The sequence below is a fragment of the Furipterus horrens genome, unplaced genomic scaffold, assembly GCF_987537825.1.
Source record: "Furipterus horrens unplaced genomic scaffold, mFurHor1.1.pri manual_scaffold_13, whole genome shotgun sequence".
NCBI classification, from domain to species: Eukaryota; Metazoa; Chordata; class Mammalia; order Chiroptera; family Furipteridae; genus Furipterus; species Furipterus horrens.
This window is the reverse complement of record NW_028327183.1, coordinates 38,153,097-38,173,793: the sequence shown is the minus strand read 5'-3', so window position 1 is coordinate 38,173,793 and position 20,697 is coordinate 38,153,097. Positions and strand designations below refer to the sequence as shown.

Genomic DNA, 20,697 nt, shown 5'->3' with positions numbered 1-20,697 from the left:
TTATGCAAGTACCATACAGTTTTGGTCACAGTAGCTTTGTATTATAGTTTGATGTCTGGTATTGTGTTTCCTCCTGCTGTGTTCTTCTGTCTCAAGATTGCTTTGGCTATTCGAGGTCTTTTTGGGTTCCATATGAATTTTTGAAGTATTTGTTCTAGGTCTGTGAAATATGTCATTGGTATTTTAATAGAGATTGCACTGAATGTGTTATTTGCTCTGGGTAATATGGACATTTTAATGATGTTGATTCTTCCCATCCATGAACATGGTATGTGCTTTCATTTATTTGTATCCTCCTTAATTTCTTTCTTCAGTGTTATGTAGTTTTCCAAGTACAGGTCTTTTATTTCTTTGGTTAAGTTTACTGCTAGGTACTTTATTTTTCTTGTTGCTATAGTAAATGGATTTTTTTTTTTTTTAGTTTATATTTCTGATATTTTATTGTTGGTGTAAAGAAATGCCTTCAATTTCTGTATCTTGACATTGCACCCTGATATTTTGCCAAATTTGCTTCCTATCGAGTAGTTTTTTAGTGAAGTCCATAGGGTTTTCTATGTACACTATCATTTCATCTGCAAATAATGACCATTTTACTTTCTCTTTTCCAATTTGGATGCCTTTTATTTCTTTTTCTTTTCTGATTGCTGTGGCTAGAACTTCCAACACTATGTTGAATAGGAGTAGAGAGAGTGGGCATCCTTTTCTTGTTCCTGATCTCGGGGGAAATGCTTTCACGTTTTGTCCATTGAGTATGATGTTTGCTTCAGGTTTCTCATATATAGCCTTAATTATGTTAAGCTATGTTCCCTCTATTCCAATTTTGCTGACTGTTTTCATCATAAATGTGTGTTGTACTTTATCAAATGCTTTTTCTGCATCTATTGATATGATCATGTGATTTTTGTCTTTCATTTTGTTTAGGTGATGTATTATATTTATTGACTTGCGAATATTATACCATTTTTGCATCCCTGGGATGAATCCCACTTGATCATGGTGTATGATCCTTTTGATGTATTGCTGGATCCTGTTTGCCTATATTTTGTTGAGGATTTTAGCATCTATGTTCATCAGTGATATTGGTCTGTAGTTTTCTTTCTTTGTTGTGTCTTGACCTGGTTTTGGTATTAGGGTAATACTGACTTCATAGAAAAAACTTACGAGATTTCCCTCTTTTTGTTTTTTTGGGGTTTTTTTTTTTTTTGGAATAGTTTGAGAGGGTAGGCATTAGTTCTTCCCTAAATGTTTTGTAAAATTCACCTGTGGAGCCTCCGGTCCAGTGCTTTGGTATGCTGGGAGTTTTTTTATTACTGTTTCAATTTCACTCTTTGTTATAAGTTGTTCAGGCTTTCTACTTCTTCTTGATTCAGTTTTGGAAGATTATATGTTTCTAGAAAGTTGTCCATTTCATCTAGGTTGTGAAGTTTCTTGCCATGCAGTTGTTTGTAGTAATTTCTTACAGTGGTTTGTATTTCTGTGGTATCGGTCATAATTTCTCCTCTTTCGTTTCTGAATTTGTTTATTTGGATCCTCTCTCTTTTTTTCTTGATGAACCTGGTTAAAGGCTTGTCAGTTTTGTTTATCTTTTCAAATAACCAGCTTCTACTTTTGTTGACCTTTTGAATTTTTTGTTTAGTCTCTATGTTTTTTAATTCCGCTCTGATCTTGATGATTTCCTTCCTTCTACTCGGCTTGGGCTTTGTTTTTTGTTGTTGTTCTAGTTCTTGTAGCTGTAGGATTAGATTTTTTATTTGAGATTCCTCTGTCTTTTTCAGGTAGGCCTGTATTGCTATGAACTTTCCTCTCAGGACTGCTTTTGCTGTGTCACACAGGTTTTGGGCTATTCTGTGTTCGTTATCATTAGTTTCCAGAAACTTTTTTATTTCTTCTTTGATGTCATTGTTAACCCATTCATTATTGAATATTATGTTATTCATTCTTCATGAGTTTGAATGTTTTTGATTTTTTTCCTTGAGGTTGATTTCTGGATTCAAGGCATTGTGGTCTGAGAAGATGCTTGATATAATTTCAATTTCCTTGAATTTGTTGAGGCTTGTTTTGTGTCCTACCATGTGGTCTATCTTCAAAAATGTCCCATGTGCATTTGAAAAGAATGTATATTTTGCTTCTTTGGGGTGAAAGGTTTTATATATATCAGTTAAGTCCATTAGTTCTAGTATGTTGTTCAATGCCTGTATATCCTTGGTGTTTCTTTGCTTCGAAGATCTGTCAATTGTTGATAATGAGATGTTAAGGTCCCCTACTATGAGTGTCTTGCTATTGATATCCTTCTTGTAGTCTTCTAGTATTTTCCTTATATATTTTGGGGCTCTTATGTTGGGTGCGTATATTTTTTACCAGGATTATATCTTCTTGTTGGATTGTTCCCTTCAGTATTATGCAATCTCTTCTTTTTCTTTTTTTATGGCCTTTGCTGTGAAATCCATTTTGTCTGACATAAGCATTGCTCCCGCAGCTTTTTTTATGTCCATTTGCTTGGAATACTTTTTCCATCTCTTCACTTTCAGTCTGTGTAAATCTTTTGTTTTGTGGTGTGTCTCCTATTATAGACAGCATATATGTCGAACATGTTTTTTTAATCATTCCACTACCCTATGTCTTTGATTGGAGCATTCAATCCACTTACATTTAAGATTATTATTGACAGATATTTTTCATTTCCCTTTACACCTGTGTTCCTCTCCCTCTCTTTTTTTCTTTTCTCTCTCTAAGCATTCCTTTTAGCATCTCTTGCAATGCTGGTTTGGTGGAGATGTATTCCTTTTGTCTTCCTTTGTCTGGGAAACTCCTTATTTCACATTCTATTTTGAAAGAGCGCCTTTCTGGGTAGTGTATTCTTGGCTCTAGGCCTTTGTTTTTCATTGCTTGAAATATTTTTTGCCATTCCCTTCTGGCTTGTAGTGTTTCTGTTGAGAAATCAGGTGATAGCCTTATCGGAGCTCCCTTGTATATTATTTGTTTTTCTCTTGCTGCTTTTAGCATTCTCGCTTTGTCTTTGAATGTTGTCATTTCAGTCATGGTGTGCCTTGCAGTGGCCCTCTTTTGGTTCATCTTCATTGGGACCCTCTGTGCTTCCTGGTCTTGCATGACTTTTTCTCTCATCAAGTTAGGAAAATTTTCTGTCATTACTTTTTCAATCAAGTTTTCTAACCCATGCTCCTGTTCTTCACCTTCTTGTATCCCTATGATTTGAATATTTTTTTGTTTCATGTTGTCCAGCAGTTCTCTTACACTCTCTTCATTCTTTTTAAGTCTTTTTTCTTTTTGTTGTATTGTCTGGGAAATTTTTTCTACATTGTCCTATAACTCAGTGATCTGATTATCTGCTTCATTTAGCCTGCTTTTGATTGATTTTACTGTGTTCTTCAGTTCAGAAATTGTATTCTTCATTTTTTCCTGGTTCTTCTTAATAGTTTCTATGTCCTTTTTTATGCTGGCATAGTTCTCCATAAGGTCCTTGTAGCTTCCCTGGAGTTCTTTGTAGTTTCCCTGAAGTTCTTTGTAATTCCCCTGGAGTTTTTTGTAGTTTTCTTTGAGTTTGTCAAGTTCATTGAGCTTCCGTATAACCATTCTTTTGAATTCCATGTCTGATAGTTGGCTTATGTCTATTCCATCTATCTCTCTTTCTGGGGATTCCTATTTTTCTTTCATTGGGAGGTTGTTTCTGTGTCTCCCCATGTTGGGTTCTTCTTGCTTGTTTTCGTTCCTTAGATTTGTCTGCTTTGATATCTCACCTTCGTGGTATGAGATTCTGTATAGGAGACCTGGGGGATTCAGTGGTCCAGTGTCTTTGATCTCCTGAATTTGATGCTCTTGGGACACCCTTTATACCATTTGTTTAAGCTGTCTGGTTGTATATCATTTACTCTTCGTTGGAACCTTCCCTCTGACTAGTTGATTTAGAGTCACTCTGCCCACCACGTCTTGAGTTCTTTCGTGAAGTTTCTGTTAAAACATAAACACACAACTCAGGCAAGAAACCCACACCCTCAAAAATATCCCCCCACCCCCAATCACACTATCAGCAGCAAATGAGCCTGTATTAATTTAAATGTAAAGAGATTAAGACTATTGTACTATAGGAGAAACAGATAAGAATTGTTTTAAATGAAAGAAAGACCTTTTTTGCAAAGGATGATGATAGAATAATAATAGTAGCATGCAGAGTTTAGGCTATGTGAGACAGTAAGTAATATCTACATTGTATGTTGAAATGGGAAGGAAGAATGCAGAATGAAGTGAGAAAGTGCAATTGTATAGTACTAGGTTTATATAGCAGTTATATGCTATATGCTTAATGTGAGAGGGAGGATAAACAAAACAGACAAACGAACAAAAACTAAAGAAGAAGAATAGCAGGGAGAGAAGATAGGAAACAGATTAAAGAAAGAGTTTTTCCCCAGTACAACCTTTGGGTGCTCTTTTTTTTCTGGATCTGTCCCTGGTCAAAATTCCATGGGTTTCAAATCTTTTCTGGCTGGCTGGCTGTGAGATCTGGCTTGATTCTGAGGTCGCTGTTCTCTCACGTGTGGGCCTGCCCCCACTCTGCTGTGAGTCGCAGTTAGTTGAGACCCCTCCCTCCTGGTCCTGTGGCACCCTCAGCCCTCCTCAGACTTGTCTAGCAGTACTGTTCTGCTGGTGGGCCAGTGCATGCATGCCAATAGTCTCTGCCCGGCCTCAAGTCCTGTCTGCTACTGCAAGAAAGTCTCTGTGTTGCCTCCAAGCTGCAGGACCAGCTTGTGTCTGCCACTTGCCTGTCTCGGGTCCCTACTGAGTTTGCAGTTCAGCTGCAGCTTTCCCATATGGGCCCCTCTCCCCAGCTCGGTTCTGCTTTTTTATTTGATGGAGCCTTGGTGCAAGCACCCCAGGGTACAGAGTTGTGAGCCCAGGCGTGCCAGCCAAGGGAGTTTCCACTTAGCCTGAGTTCATACAGTTTCTCACAGTCCAGGCTGTTCACTGTCTTCCCATGCCTCTGACTGTTTCAACCAAATCTTCTTGCTGGCTCCCTTGGGACTTTGCTGGTCAGTGCACCTTTGGCAGGGGGAAGCTTCTAAGCAGATCCTGGCTAATGAGCCAGTCAGCAGCTTCCCCTTTTGGGTGCAGTGCAACAGAGGCGCTGGGCTGGGAGGCCCAGCGACTCCGCTTGAAGAGTGTGGGCCAAGCTTTCTGCCCTCCTTCACGCAGATCCCACATTCCCTTCCCTGTTCATGCTATCTGAAATCCACACTCACTCACTCCTCTCTGTTTTTTTTCCAAGTCCTTCCGCGATGGCAGCAAGCCAACAGCACTGCTACCTACTCTGCTGTCATCTTTTCTCCCTCTCTCTTTTACCATCCTTTTAGTTCGTGCCTATGTGTGTACTTTAGGCTAAAGTGATTCTTTTGTAGACAGCATATAGTTGGATCTTGTTTTTATATTCATTGAGCCACTTTACAAATTTTTTGATTGAAGAACTCAATCAGTTTACATTTTGAGTAATTATTGATGGGTAAGGACTTACTCATGACATCTTATTCATTGTTTTCTGGATGTTTATAGTTCACTTGAAGTTTTGCATTGATGTAACAGTCTCCTTCTCATCTTTACTAACTACTTTCAGGAGATAAATACCTTTTATCAGCTCTGCTAGGGATTCTGAGGTAGTTTTAGAGCATCTGTGGATATACCCACTCCACTCTTCTTGCTCCCTCTTGTGGCAGAATTCTTAAGCTTGTACACCTTCTCTTGATTCTGCAACACACTACACAGAATGCTTGCTGAGAGTCTCTCTTTTGTTTTTTTCAAAAGCAGTACCAAAGCTCATGTCTGTGGTTTCTCCCTGGCCTGCAGATTCAGGCTGGGCCTCTGCACATGCTCACTAGTCATATGCCAAAGCTCACTCTCACCACCACCATTGGGAATATGAACAGGGAGCTAGTTATAGAATCCAGTGTGTGGGGATAAGGCCTGCAGATCTCAGAGGTGCCCATGAGTATTTGGGGGAATCTACGGGTAAAGCGTGCCCAGAGGCCTGTGGACAGGCTTCTTGATGGAGTCTGCAATGCAGTTGGTAGGATCTGTGTCCCTTTAATGCACTATAAGAGTCTTATGTTCCACTCTCCCAGACTTTTTCTTCCCCCATTATTGAGCTCAGAATTCAGTCCTCTGGATGGGACAAGAGATAAATGAGCCTTTTTGGCACTATACTGCACAGCTAGGAATGCAGGTGCTAAATCACACACCCTTACTTTTCTCTGTGGATGAGATCACAGGCCAAGAGGATCTCATATGTCTCTAATCACACTGAGGGAAAGGTGATGCAAATCAAGTCAAACTGTTTCTCTTACTATTTCTGATTAGTCAAAACATGTTTTTTCCTTCAGTGGTATGCTGGAACTTTTCTACTGTATACCTGTCATCCATGCATGATTGTCTAAGACAGTTTTTCTCCAGGGGCTTCTGGACTATGGCCAAGAGGGACTAGAGTTGGTTTATTACCCCCTGCAAGGTCCATAGCTGGGACCAAGGTCTGTATACTTATCTAATACGTGGGTGGGCAAGACTCTTTCTGAGCCTGTTGGTATATGGTGCTGGATCACACAGTTCCCACAAAGGAACTTTTGTCCATGGATGCATGCCAAATTACTGTTGTGAGAGAGGGGGAAACAAATAAGGGGTGTCTTATTCAGCCATAATTGCCTTTGGTTTCTTTAACCTGTTTATTACAAAAGCCTTGATCGTTAGCAGAAAACAGGTCCAAAAGATAACTTCCTGTTAGTCCCACAGCCTACTCTTAACCTTTAGTGTTCAGAGTGAATTTTTATGTTCATGGGATCCTTTTAGGACCTAGAAATAAATTCTTAGAAACAGTGATTGTGAATTAGCTCCTGATTTCTTTATTATTTATTTTTTTAATCCTCACTCGAGGATATGTTTATTGATTTTTAGAGAGGAAGGGAAGAGAAAGAGAGAGAGAAAGAGAACCATTGATGTGAGAGAGAAACATTGATTGATTGCCTCTCATACATGCCCCAACTGGTGATTGAATCCACAACCCAGGCATGTGCTCTGACACTCCAACCAACTGAGCCACCTGGCCAGGGCTCCTGGTGATGTCTTTTTATCTCACCCATCACTCATAGAAATCCCTCAAAAGGCAGGAAATATAGACAGCTTCTTTTGTTTCACTGCTGTTGAAGTGTTTTTTGTTTTTTTGTTTTTGTTATATTTCTTTGACTACTTCAGTTTTTAACTAGGAATAGTACATTGTATTTCTCATATTTAAATCACATTGCTTTCAAGAAATTTTTCACCAGTATCTCATTTCTGAGACTTATTCTAAAGCTCTTTCTTAATAATCTTTCATCTTCATTCTACTTATAATTTTAGTTCAGAGCATTAGAAAATTTTTAAGAATTTTTTTCTTTGATGGTAGTTGTATGATTCTGTCTGTAGCTCTATTTTTTCAATGTATGTGAACTCTGAGCAATCATAGCTTATTTTCATGGCTTCAGACACCTAGCATAAACTAATGAACATTCCTCATTTCACTCAAGATTTCTCCTGATCTAATGAACAATATGTTCAACAATATGTCAATGTATACCTCTAGTCGTGATACCAAACCTGACCAGAACCACTTGGGTTATTGTCTCCTGAAATAAAAGAACTTATTTCAGGGATGCTGATAATGAAAGTAGAATTTATTTCAACTCTGCCGAGGGCAGAAACTCTGGATGTGAGAACCAGACAGTCATGCCAAGGTGAGAGAAAAAGAGGTTTTTTAAGGGTTGCTGGGTTCTTCTGGGTTTTGAATTTCTGTTAGCCTATAGGGTCTACGAAAAAGGTTCTTCTCTTTGTTTTACACCCAGTCATATATGATAGGTTGATTTCATCTAATTATTTTCTCAGTAGGTGGTCATTTCTTTTCTCCATGGGAATGTTGAAAACAGGATGACTGTATTTTCACATCCTCCTCTCTTGGCCCTGGAATCTGTACCTAGAACTTAGCAGAGAGATTATTATTTACATATTTCCTTCTTGGTCCTAGATTCTATGAATACATTATTAATGTTCCACTCTGGCTGATGAGGTGGTTGTCATAGTCTCCGAGGTGGTTGTCATAATCTCCAAGGTGGTAGTCAAGGCCTCCTATTCTCTCAGTTGGATGTTCTACCATACCACAAATTTTGCATATCCTTCTCTCCCTGCTTCTGTTCCATCCAAATCCTGTTTCATTTTTTTTTCCTGCCTCATTAAATCACAGGCATCTAGAGAATTCCCAAACCAGTTAACCTGAGTAAAGTTTTATATTCTCCCATCCTCCACACTCAATATAAGTTGGTGCCCAAGAGCTCTTTAATCCATGGTGGTTATTAAAGATATGTGCTTGCTAATTCAGTGAATGACCATAAATTGACAGGATGTTGCTAATGTGATCTTTTTCTTTTAGAAAATTTTAAAAAACAGATAAATTTTTATAACTTCTTACCTGTGCGTACCATGAGAACACCATTCAGTATGTTTTGTCCACATCATCTAAGACGAATGAATTCAAACTGAGTAGGAGTGTGTTGTTTCAGGGAAGAGTGACATTCAAAGATGTGGCTGTTGACTTCACCCAGGAAGAGTGGCAGCAGTTGGATTCTGCTCAAAGAAACCTGTACCGGAATGTGATGCTAGAAAACTATAACAACTTAATCACAGTGGGTAAGGGTAGTTTCCTGTGTAACCCAAATTCTGGGAGGGAAGTTGCTTTTTTGACCCCCGATTTTCTGAAGTGTGTGGAATCTTTAAGTGTTAAAGGGAATTTGGCCTTTAGATGTCTATTCATGTGAATGTGCATGCTGCAGTTTTCGAAACAAAAGGTCCGTTCTGGTTATGATTCAGGGGCAGTATCTCCAGAAACCACACTTCTCTTTTCTTTCAAAAAGCCTTTTTACCCTTGGCCAACCTAAATTCTTGAATAATTCTTTGTTCTAGTATTTGTGCCTAAATCATATGTCATTTCCCTTTGACAGGCTGTCCATTCACCAAACCTGATGTGATTTTAAAGTTGGAAAAAGAAGAAGAACCATGGGTTGTGGAGGAAGAAGTGTTAAGGAGACCCTGTCCAGGTTAGTGAGAGGGAACCAGATAGGTGAGGAGGAGTTAGGACCTTTTAGTAATTAATATGTGAATAGTTGATTCCTCTAAAATGTTCATCAAAGATATTTTATTAAAGACTGGACTTCTGTAGTGACAACTGGTGTGAATTCTTTATAAACTTAAGGTGTCATTTGTAGACAATATTCTTAACTTCTTTTCTCAGAAGCTATTTTCAAGAATCTTAATTTTTACCTATATGTTATATATCAATATTTCCTAACTTATTTCCAGCTTTAATTCGATAATCATTCTATTTTTGACATCTTCAGTATCTCTGCCCACCTTTTTATATAGGATCACTTCATTTAAAAAAAATTTTTTTTTTTTGGTTTTTCAATTACAGTTGTTCCATTTTTTTCCCCATTGCTCCCCCCCTCACCCAGCCCACCCCTCCTCCCACAATCATATCCCCCCGTTGTCTATGTCCGTGAATCATTTATACGTGTTCTTTGATTAAACCCTTCCCTTACTTATCCCCCTTCTCTCCCTGCCCCCTCCCCCCTCCCGCCTAATAACTGTTATTCTGTTCCTTGTTTTACTTAGTTCATTTGTTTGTGTTCTTCCTTAGTTTCCTGTATTCGGTGATATTATATGGTATTTTTCTTTCTTTCCCTGGCTTATTTCACTAAGCATAATTCTCTCTAGTTCCATCCATGTTGTCTCAAATGGCAGGAGTTCCTTCTTTCTTTCTGCTGCATAGTATTCCATTGTGTAAATGTACCACAGTTCTTTGATCCACTCATCTACAGATGGGCACTTAGGCTGTTTTCAGCACTTAGCTATTGTAAACAGTGCTGCTATGAACATGGGGGTGCATAAGTTCTTTTGAGTTAGGGGTTTAGGATTTTTCAGGTATAATCCTAGCATTGGAATCGCTGGTTCAAAAGGCAGTTCTATCTTTAGTTTTCTCAGGAAATTCTATACTGTTTTTCACAGTGACTGTACCAGTCTGCATTCCCACCAACAGTGCACGAGGGTTTCCGTTTCTCCACATCCTCGCCAGCACTTCTTGTTTGTTGATTTGTTGATGATGGCTATTCTGACTGGTGTAAAGTGGTATCTCATTGTGGTTTTAATTTGCATCTCTCTGATGGCTAGTGATGTTGGGCATTTTTTCATGTGTCTATGGACCTTCTGTATGTCCCCTTAGAGAAGTGTTTGTTCATGTCCTTTGCTTATTTTTAATTGGGTTGTCTGTTTTCTTGATATTGAGTCATATAAGCTCTTTATATATTTTAGAGATCAGTCCCTTGTCTGAGATATCATTGGCAAATATGCTTTCTCATACGGTTGGTTTCCTTTTCATCTTGCTGATGTTTTCTTTTGCTGAGCAGAAACTCTTTAGTTTGATGTAGTCCAATTTGTTTATTTTTTCCTTTATTTTTCTTGCCTTAGGAGATATATCAGTGAAAATATTGTTAAATGGGATATCTGAAATTTTCCTGCCTATGTTTTCCTCTAGGACTTTTATGGTGTCACGGCTTACATTTAAGTCTTTGATCCATCTTGAGTTTATCCTGGTGTGTGGTGTAAGTTGGTGGTCTAGTTTTTTTTTTTTTTTTTTTTTTTTTTTGCACGTCTCTGTCCAGTTCTACCAGCACCATTCGTTGAAGAGGCTCTTCTCACTCCATTTTATGTTCCTTCCTCCTTTATCAAATATTAGTTGATAATATAGTCCTGGATTTACTTCTGAACTCTATTCTGTTCCATTGATCTATATGTTCTTATGACAGTACCAGACTGTTTTGATCACAGTGGCTTTGTATTATAGTTTGATATCTGGTATTGTGATTCCTCCTGCTGTGTTCTTCTGTCTCAAGATTGCTTTTGCTATTCAGGGCCTTTTTTGGTTCCATATGAATTTTTGGAATATTTGTTCTAGGTCTGTGAAATATGTCACTGGTATTTTAATAGGGATTGCATTGAATCTGTAACTTGCTTTGGGTAGTATGGCCATTTTGATGATGTTGATTCTTCCCATCAAAGAGCATGGTATTTGCTTCTATTTATTTGTATCTTCCTTAATTTCTTTCTTCAATGATACTCTCTCTCAGAGTACAGGTCTTTTGCCTCCTTGGTTAAGTTTATTCCTAGGTACTTTATTTTTCTTGTTGCTATAGTAAATGGTATTTTCTTTTTTGTTTCTGTCTCTGATATTTTATTGCTGGTGTACAGAAATGCCTTAGGTTTCTGCATATTAATTTTGTACCCTGCTATTTTGCCAGATTTGCTTATTATATAGAGTAGTTTTTTAGTGGAGTTTATAGGGTTTTCTAGGTATACTATCATGTCATCTGCATATAATGATAGTTTTACTTCATCTCTCCCAATTTGGATGCCTTTTATTTCTTTGTCTTGTCTGATTGCTGTGGCTAGGACTTCCAACACAATGTTGAATAGGAGTGGAGAGAGTGGACAGCCTTGTCTTGTTTGTGATCTCAGGGGGAATGCTTTCAGTTTTTTGTCCATTGAGTATGATGTTTGCTTCAGGTTTCTCATATATAGCCTTAATTATGTTAAGGTATACTCCCTCTATTCCCTTTTGCTGACTGTTTTCATCATAAATGTGTGTTGTACTTTATCAAATCCCCTGGCTGGTTTGGCTCAGTGGATTGAGCGTTGGCCTGTGAGCTAAGTGTCGCTGGTTCGATCTTCCAGTCAGGGCACATCAGAGAAGGAAAACTCTGACTCCAAAAAACCTCCGCTGCCTTGCGGCATACCTCTTCAGGGGAAAGGCTAAGGGAGTAAACCCCGACAGAAAATCCGGAGCCAGAGTCCCTAAGGCGGTTTGATGTTGTAGTCAACACCGGCAACTCCTGCGGCGCACCTGAAGCCAAGCTGTATTGACTCCGTCTTTCCCTTGGACCCTTCAGCTGCGAAGAGAGGGGGGGTCTGCTGCATGGGCAACAGCAGACCCTCCATATCACCCTGCCCAGGCTCTGTAGCTTCAGCTTCACTGGAGAGGACACTCCAGCGTCATCGCAAGATGTCGATTCAACACGGGAGGAGACAGATACCGTGTCACTCCCGAGTCGGACTGCACAGCCATTCTCGGCGGTGCAGATAGACTCTTAAGAAGCTACACCATCGTCTCTCGAGACGGACGGCTGCCGACGACTGTATCAAATGCTTTTTCTGCATCTATTGATATGATCATGTGATTTTTGTCTTTCATTTTGTTTAGGTGATGTATTATATTTATTGATTTGCGAATATTAAACCATCCTTGCATCCCTGGGATGAATCCCACTTGATCATGGTGTATGATCTTTTTGATGTATTGCTGGATCCTGTTTGCCTATATTTTCTTGAGGATTTTAGCATCTATGTTCATCAGTGATATTGGTCTGTAGTTTTCTTTCTTTGTTGTGTCTTGACCTGGTTTTGGTATTAGGGTGATACTGACGTCATAGAAAAAACTTACGAGTTTTCCCTCTTTTTGTTTTTTTGGGTTTTTTTTTTTTTTTTTTTTGGAATAGTTTGAGAGGGTAGGCATTAGTTCTTCCCTAAATGTTTTGTAAAATTCACCTGTGGAGCCATCCGGTCCAGGGCTTTTGTATGCTGGGAGTTTTTTTATTACTGTTTCAATTTCACTCTTTGTTATAAGTTGTTCAGGCTTTCTACTTCTTCTTGATTCAGTTTTGGAAGATTATATGTTTCTAGAAAGTTGTCCATTTCATCTAGGTTGTGAAGTTTCTTGCCATGCAGTTGTTTGTAGTAATTTCTTACAATCGTTTATATTTCTGTGGTATCGGTCGTAATTTCTTCTCTTTCGTTTCTGAATTTGTTTATTTGGATCCTCTCTCTTTTTTTCTTGATGAACCTGGTTAAAGGCTTGTCAGTTTTGTTTATCTTTTCAAATAACCAGCTTCTACTTTTGTTGACCTTTTGAATTTTATGTTTAGTCTCTATGTTTTTTAATTCTGCTCTGATCTTAATGATTTCCTTCCATCTACTCGGCTTGAGCTTTGTTTTTTGTTGTTGTTCTAGTTCTTGTAGCTGTAGGGTTAGATTTTTTATTTGAGATTCTTCTATCTTTTTCAGGTAGGCCTGTATTGCTATGAACTTTCCTCTCAGGACTGCTTATGCCGTGTCACACAAGTTTTGGGCTATTCTGTGTTCGTTATCATTAGTTTCCAGAAACTTTTTTATTTCTTCTTTGATGTCATTGTTAACCCATTCATTATTCAATATTATGTTATTCATTCTCCATGAGTTTGAATGTTTTTGATTTTTTTCCTTGAGGTTGATTTCTGGTTTCAAGGCATTGTGGTCTGAGAAGATGCTTGATATAATTTCAATTTCCTTGAATTTGTTGAGGCTTGTTTTGTGTCCTACCATGTGGTCTATCTTCAAAAATGTCCCATGTGCATTTGAAAAGAATGTATATTTTGCTTCTTTGGGGTGAAAGGTTTTATATATATCAGTTAAGTCCGTTTTTCTAGTATGTTGTTCAAAGCCTGTATATCCTTGGTGTTTTTTTGCCTCGAAGATCTGTCTATTGTTGATAATGGAGTGTTAAAGTCACCTACTATGAGTGTGTTGCTGTTAATATCCTTCTTGTGGTCTTCTAGTATATTCTTTATGTATTTGGGTGCTCCTATGTTGGGTGCGTATATGTTCATCAGTGTTATATCTTCTTGATGGATTGTTCCCCTAAGTATTATGAAATGTCCTTCTTTTTCTCTTTTTATGGTCCTTGCTTTGAAATCCATTTTGTCTGATATGAGTATTGCTACCCCAGCTTTTTTTTTCTGTGTCTGTTTGCTTGGAATATTTTTCTCCATTCCTTCACTTTCAGTCTGTGTAAGTCTTTTGTTTTGAGGTGTGTTTCTTGTAGAGAGCAAATATGTGGGTCCTGTATTTGTATCCATTCCATTACCCTATGTCTTTTAATTGTAGCATTTAATCCATTTATATTTAGGGTAATTATTGATATATTTATTCATTTCCCTTTGTACCTGTGTTCCTCTCCTTCTCTTTTTTTTTCTTATTTTTCTTAAAACATTTTTTTTACCATCTCTTGCAATGCTGGTTTGGTGGTGATGTATTCTTTTAGTCTTCTTTTGTCTGAGAAACTCCTCATTTCACCTTCCATTTTGAGTGAGAGCCTTGCTGGGTAGAGTATTCTTGGTTGTAGGCCTTTGTTTTTCATTGCTTGAAATATTTTTGACCATTCCCTTCTGGCTTGTAGTGTTTCTGTTGACAAATCTGTTGAAAGCCTTATCAGAGCTCCCTTGTAAGTTATTTGCTGTTTTCCTCTTGCTGCTTTTAGGATTCTCTCTTTGTCTTTGTATGTTGCCATTTAAATTATGACGTCCCTTTGAGTGGGCCTTTTTGGCTTCCTCTTCATTGGGGCTCTCTGTGCTTCTTGGACTTGCATGACTTTTTTTCTCATCAGGTTTTGAAAATTTTCTGTCATTACTTCTATCAGCTTCTCTATTCCTGGTTCTTCTTCTCCTCCCTCTTTTATTCCAATGATCCGGATATTATTTTGTCTCATGTTATCCTGTAATTCCCTTAGACTTTCTTCATACTTTTTAATCTTTTTTCATTGTGTTGTATTTTCTGGGAATTTTTTTCTACCTTGTCCTCTTAACTCACTAATCTGATCCTCTGCTCCATTTAGCCTGCTTATGATTGATTCTACTGTGTTTTTCAGTTCAGAGATTGTATTATTCCTTTCTTATTAATAGTTTCTATGTCCTTTTTTATGCTGGTTTAGTTCTCTGTAAGTTTCCCGTAATTTTTTTGGAGTTGTTGGACCAACCCTGGAAGTTGTCGTAGTTATTTTTGAGGTTGTTGAGTACATTGAGCTTCTTCACCACCATTGTTTTGAATTCCATGTCTGAAATTTGGGCTATGTCTATTCCATCTACCTCTCCTTTTGAGGATTCCTCTTTTCCTTTCATTGGGAGGTTGTTTCTGCGTCTTCCCATGTTAGATTCTTCTTGTTTGTTTTTGTTTTTTTGGATTTGTCTGCTTTTATTTCCCTCCTTTGAGGTATGAGATTCTTTATAGGAGATCTGGGGGTTTCAGTGGTGCAGTCTCTTTGAGCTCCTGAGCCTGATGTTCTTGGGTTACTTTTTATGTCATTTGTTTATGCTGTCTGGTTATATTTCAGATGCTCTTTGGTGGGACCTTTCCTCTGGCTAGTAGATTGAGAGTCACTCTGCCCACCTTGTCTTGAGTTCTTTTGTGGAGATGCTGTTAAAAACATAAACACACAGTCCAGGAAGAAACCCACCCCCTCAAAAATATCCTCCACCCTCTATCCCACTATTGGCAGCAAATGAGCCTGTATTAATATAAATGTAAAGAGTTTAGGGCTATTATACAATAGGAGAAATGGATAAGAGTTGTTTTAAGTGAAGAGAAAGATGATTTTTGAGAGGGGGGATGATAGAGTAATAATAGTAGCAAGTAGTTTTAAGACTGTGCAAGACAGTAATATTTACATTGTATGTTAATAATAAAAAATAGAGGTAAGAATGCAGGATACAGTAAGAAAGTGATAGTGTATAGTATTAGATTTATATAGTAGTTATATGCTATATATTTAGTGTGAAAGGGAGGCTAAACAAAACAGACAAACAAAAATTAAAGATGAAGGATGGGAGGGAGAGATGGTATGAAACAGATTAAAGAGATAGTTTAAAGAGAAAAAGAAAGAGAAAAATTTATATAAAAATATTAAAATTTAAATTTAAAAGAAAGTTTTTACTCAGTTCAGCCTTTGTGTAGTCTTCTTTTTCTAGATCCCCACCTGGTCAAAATTCCATGTGTTTCAAATTTTTTCCTGGTTTCCTGGCTGTGAGGAGCTCTGGCTGGTTTCTGTAGCTGCTTTTGTGTCCCTCTGGGGCCTGTTGTAACTACTTGCTGTGAGCCGCAGAGTTGTTTCTTTGCCCTCTTGTTATGTGGCACCCTCCAGCAGTCCTCAGGCTTCTCTAGCAACACTGTTCTGTTGGCAAGCCAGTTCCTAGTCCCTTCCCAGCCTTGGGTCCTGTCTTTGCTCCTCCTCCCAAGAAGTCTCTATGCTCCAAGCCACAGCACCGGGCTGTGTCTGTCCCTGGCTGGCAGCATCTCACCATTGGTCTGTGCACATTGCTGGGCCACCTGGGCCCCTCACTGAGCCTGCGTTTCTGTCGCAGCTCTCCTGGCCCCGCCACTCCTTTCTGTTCAGTGGCGCCATGATGTGTGCTCCCAGAGTGTGGGACCCCCGGCTCAGACCCGCCAGTCCATGGGTTCCCTACCCAGACTCAGTTCACACAGTTTCCCACAGTCTGGGCTGCTCGCCTTCCTCCTGCACCTCTGGATGTTTGAAGGAAATCTTCCTTTTGTCTCCCTCTGAGATTCTGCTGGTCCCAGAACCTTTGGCAAGCAGCAGTTTCCAAGCAGATCCGGGCCAGTGAGCTGGTCTGCAGCTGTCCCCCTGGGGTGTGGTTCAGTAGTGGCTCCAGGCTTGGTGGGCCCAATGACTGGTCTGGTGGGCCCAGGGACTCCCCTTGAAAGCACAGGCGAGTCTTTTGCCCTTTTCCACTTTGCTCTTGCACTCCCTTCCGTGCTCACACTGTCCAAAATTTGCACTCACTCACTCGTCTATGTGTTTGTACTTTAAACCTTTCTGTGATAGGGGCAAGCAGACAATACTGTTGCCGGTCTGCAGCAGCCCTTCTGGTGTGCAGTTCGGTAGTGGCGCCCGGCTCTGCACTCCCTTCCCTGCTCGCGTTGTCTGAAATTCACATTCACTCACTGGTCTCTGTGTTTGTACTTTAAGCCTTTCCACAATAGGAGCAAGCAGATAACACTGCTACCTACTCCGCCGCCATCTTCTTCCCCTCCTGGATCCATTCTTTTTGTGTTCAGATGGAATTACAGTTGTTCAAATAAACCTGTTAACATTTATATTCCTTTACTTTCTAATTTCTTTTGTTCCTTCCACTGTAAGTGCCTTAACATATTTTGTACTCATAATCATACTTCCCACTGTATTAGCTTTTTCTCACGTATGTCAGTAATGGGTACATTTGACATAAGAAAAGTTTTAAAGACAGTGATGCTTTTTCAGTTAGCTCACATCTGCTACATTTGTCTTGTACATATTTGCTGCTATTTCTGTGTGAATATGTGTGATGTGTGTGTATACACATATGAGGTCTGTACAAAAAGAAATCCAGCCATTGTTAATATAACATGAACAGTTTGCATGACATCAATGTAACCTGGCAGCCAAGAAGAGTGGACTGAAATGCTCATGTGTGAACAATGATGACTTCACTATAATAGTCAGTGGGGGTGGTAGATGCTGTTAAGTGAACATGTGTACTGTGTGGCTGTTGCATTCAAAATGACTGAGCAAGTAGAGCAATGAAGCTGCATTAGATTTTGTGTTAAGCTTGGACAGTCCTTTGTGGAAAGTATTCAGATGGTTCAGAAGGCTGCAGCTATTGGCAACTGGTGACTGGCAGCGTCATCACGACAATGCGCCTGCTCATGCATCATGTATAGTGCAGTTTTTGGCAAAACATCAGATCATCCAGGTGACTCAGCCCCCCTACAGCCCAGATCTGGTGTCCTGTGACTTCGGGCTTTTCCCAAAACTAAAGTCACCCTTGAAAGAGAAGAGATTTCAGACCACTGAGAAGCTTCAGAAAAATATAATGGGGCAGCTGATGGTGACTGGGAGAACTGTGTGAGGTCCCAAGGTGCCTACTTTGAAGGAGACTGAAATGTCGTTTTATTACATACAAAGTTTCTTGTATCTTGTATCTTCTTTAATAAATGTCTCTATCTTATTACATGACTGGATACCTTCTGGAAAGACCTCATATACATATGAACATGCAAACATATGTACATTCATACACATATATACATGTATTCCTAATGTGGTAGATATTGCCAAGTCTTTTTTAACCCTCCACGGATATTTTAACAATTCCTATTTCTATCAACAATTTTTGCCAGCATAGCCAATTGGCATATTTTAAAATCTTTGCCAAATTGATAGGTAAAAAAATAACATGATTTTGAATTTATGTTTTTCATTATAAGTGAAGGCAAGCATCTTTTTATCTGTTTAAGTTGGATCAATATTTCATTATGAGCACTTTGTATTTTATGCTTTTTTTCTGTTGCATTCTTAATTTTTATGAACTCAACATATTAATGTGAGCCCTTTGTCATATGTTTTTCTAGTATTTTTTCACAATTGGTCATTTGAAGTACAATTCCTCTTTGACCCACCTTGAGTTTTTTAATGTTCATGTAGTTAAAATAACAATATTTTCTTATAGGAAATTATATTTTCCCTTTTATGTATGTAGGTGAATTGTATTTATATATTTCTTTCTTTTTTCTTGTTGACACTGCTACAGCTGTCCTGATATTCCCCCCTAACTCCCCACCACTCAACCCTCTCATCCTGGCTTTCACCATCTTGTTGTATGTGTCCATGGGCTATGCATATATGCATTTATGTTCTTTGGCTAATCTCTTTCAGTCACCCCCGCCCCTCTGAGATCTGTCAGGCTGTTCCACATATCCATGCCTCTGGTTTTATTTTGTTTGTCAATTTATTTTGTTCATTAGATTCCACATATGAGTGAGATCAGATGGTATTTGTCTTTCTGTGACTGGCTTATTTCACTATAAATCATTATTAAGAAATATGTGAACATAATAATCTCCAGCTGTTAACTGTAAATTTTTAGGCTGTGAAGCTAGGGTTACACTGTTTTCATAAGTAAAATTTGAAAGCTTTTCTTCACGTTTTGGAACACTTATAATAGCACTGGCATATAAGTCCCTTAAAATTTTGATTTATCTTACCTGTTGAACTATTTGGACCTTGAGGATTATTGAAGGAAGTTTCTTTGATAACATTTTTCTTTATTTTTTCCTCTTAATTGAATTTATTTTGGTGATGTTGGTTAACAAAATTATACAGGTTTCAGGTGCACAATTTTACAACTCATCATCTATACATCGTAGTGTGTGTTCACTACCCGAAATCAAGTCTGTCCATTGCCACTTATGTCCCCTATCCCCTCCTCCACTTCCCCTCATCTCCTTCCCACTGGAAATCACCGCACTGTTGTTGGTGTCAATTAGTTTTTCCTTTTCTTTTTCTTTTTAGCTCAATCCCTCCACCTCCCCAGCCACCCCACCCCAACAGCTGTCAGCTTGTTCTTTGTCTATGAGTCTGTTTCTATTTTGCTTATTAGTTCATTATATTCCACATATGAGTGAAAGAATATGGTCCTTGTCTTTCTCTGACTGGCTTATTTCACTTAGCATAATGGTCTCCAGGTTCATCTATAGTCACAAAGGGTGAGATTCACTTTCTTATGGCTAAGTAGTATTCCATGGTGTAAGTGTACCATAGATTTTTTATCTACTCATTTACTAGTGGACATTTGGACTGCTTTCAAATATTGGTTATTGTAGATAATGCTGCAAAGAACAAAGGGGTATATATTTTCTTTTTGAGAATTCAAGGGCTTCTTTTTATTGTCACAGCTCAAGAGATTTTATTTCTTAAATTCTCTCTCTCTTTTTAAATTGTTTTTCTATTACAGTTCCATTTTCCATCCCATTGCTCTCCCCTACCCCACCCCAAACCACCCCTCCCACAGTCAATCATCACCCTGTTGTCCACGCCCATGGGTCATTTATACTAGTTCCTTGACTAGTCTCTTCCCCTTTCTTCCTCCCTTTCCCTCCTCCCCATTCCCCCCGGTCACTGTCAGTCTGTTCCTTGTTTTACATGCCTCTAGTTCTAGTTTGCTCATTTGTTTGTTTTGTTCATTAGGTTCCCATATTAAGTGAAATCATATGGTATTTGTCTTTTACTGCCTGGCTTATTCCAGTAAGCATAATACTCCCCAGTTCCACCATGTTGTCGCAAATGGAAGGAGTTCCTTCTTTCTTTCTGCTACATAGTATTCCATTGTGTAGATGTACCACAGTTTTTTGATCCACTCATCCACAGACGGTCACCTAGGCTGTTTCCAGCACTTAGCTATTGTAAACAGGGCTGCTATGAACATAGGGGTGCATAAGTTCTCTTGAATAAGGGTTTCAGGATTTTTTGGGTATAATCCTAGCAGTGGAATCACTGGTTCAAATGGCAGTTCCATTTTTAGTTTTTTGAGGTAATTCCATACTGTCTTCCATAGTGGCTGCACCAGTCTGCATTCCCACCAACAGTGCGGTAGGGTTCCCGTTTCTCCACATCCTCGCCAGCATTTGTTGTTTGTTGATTTGTTGATGATGGCCATTCTGACAGGTGTAAGGTGGTATCTCGTTGTGGTTTTTATTTGCGTCTCTCTGATGGCCAATGATGTTGAGCATTTTTTCATGTGCCTATGGACCTTTTGTATGTCCTCTTCAGAGAAGTGTTTGTTCAGGTCCTTTGCCCATTTTTTAATTGGGTTGTTTGTTTTCTTGATGTTGAGTCGTACAAGCTCTTTATATATTTTGGAGATCAGTCCCCTGTCTGTGATATCATTGGCAAATATGTTTTCCTATATGGTTGGTTTCCTTTTC

At 38.8% G+C, this 20,697-nt stretch overlaps 1 protein-coding gene across 1 annotated transcript in view; it reads left to right on the top strand.

The window, feature by feature from the left end:
* ZNF569 (zinc finger protein 569) overlaps positions 1–20,697 on the top strand; it is an 80,297-nt gene that overhangs the window by 38,499 nt on the left and 21,101 nt on the right. Inside the window, exons 2-3 of the mRNA XM_090260703.1 lie at positions 8,583–8,709; positions 9,021–9,110. Coding sequence (XP_090116829.1) covers positions 8,583–8,709; positions 9,021–9,110 — 217 coding nt within the window. The remainder of the gene's footprint in view (positions 1–8,582; positions 8,710–9,020; positions 9,111–20,697) is intronic.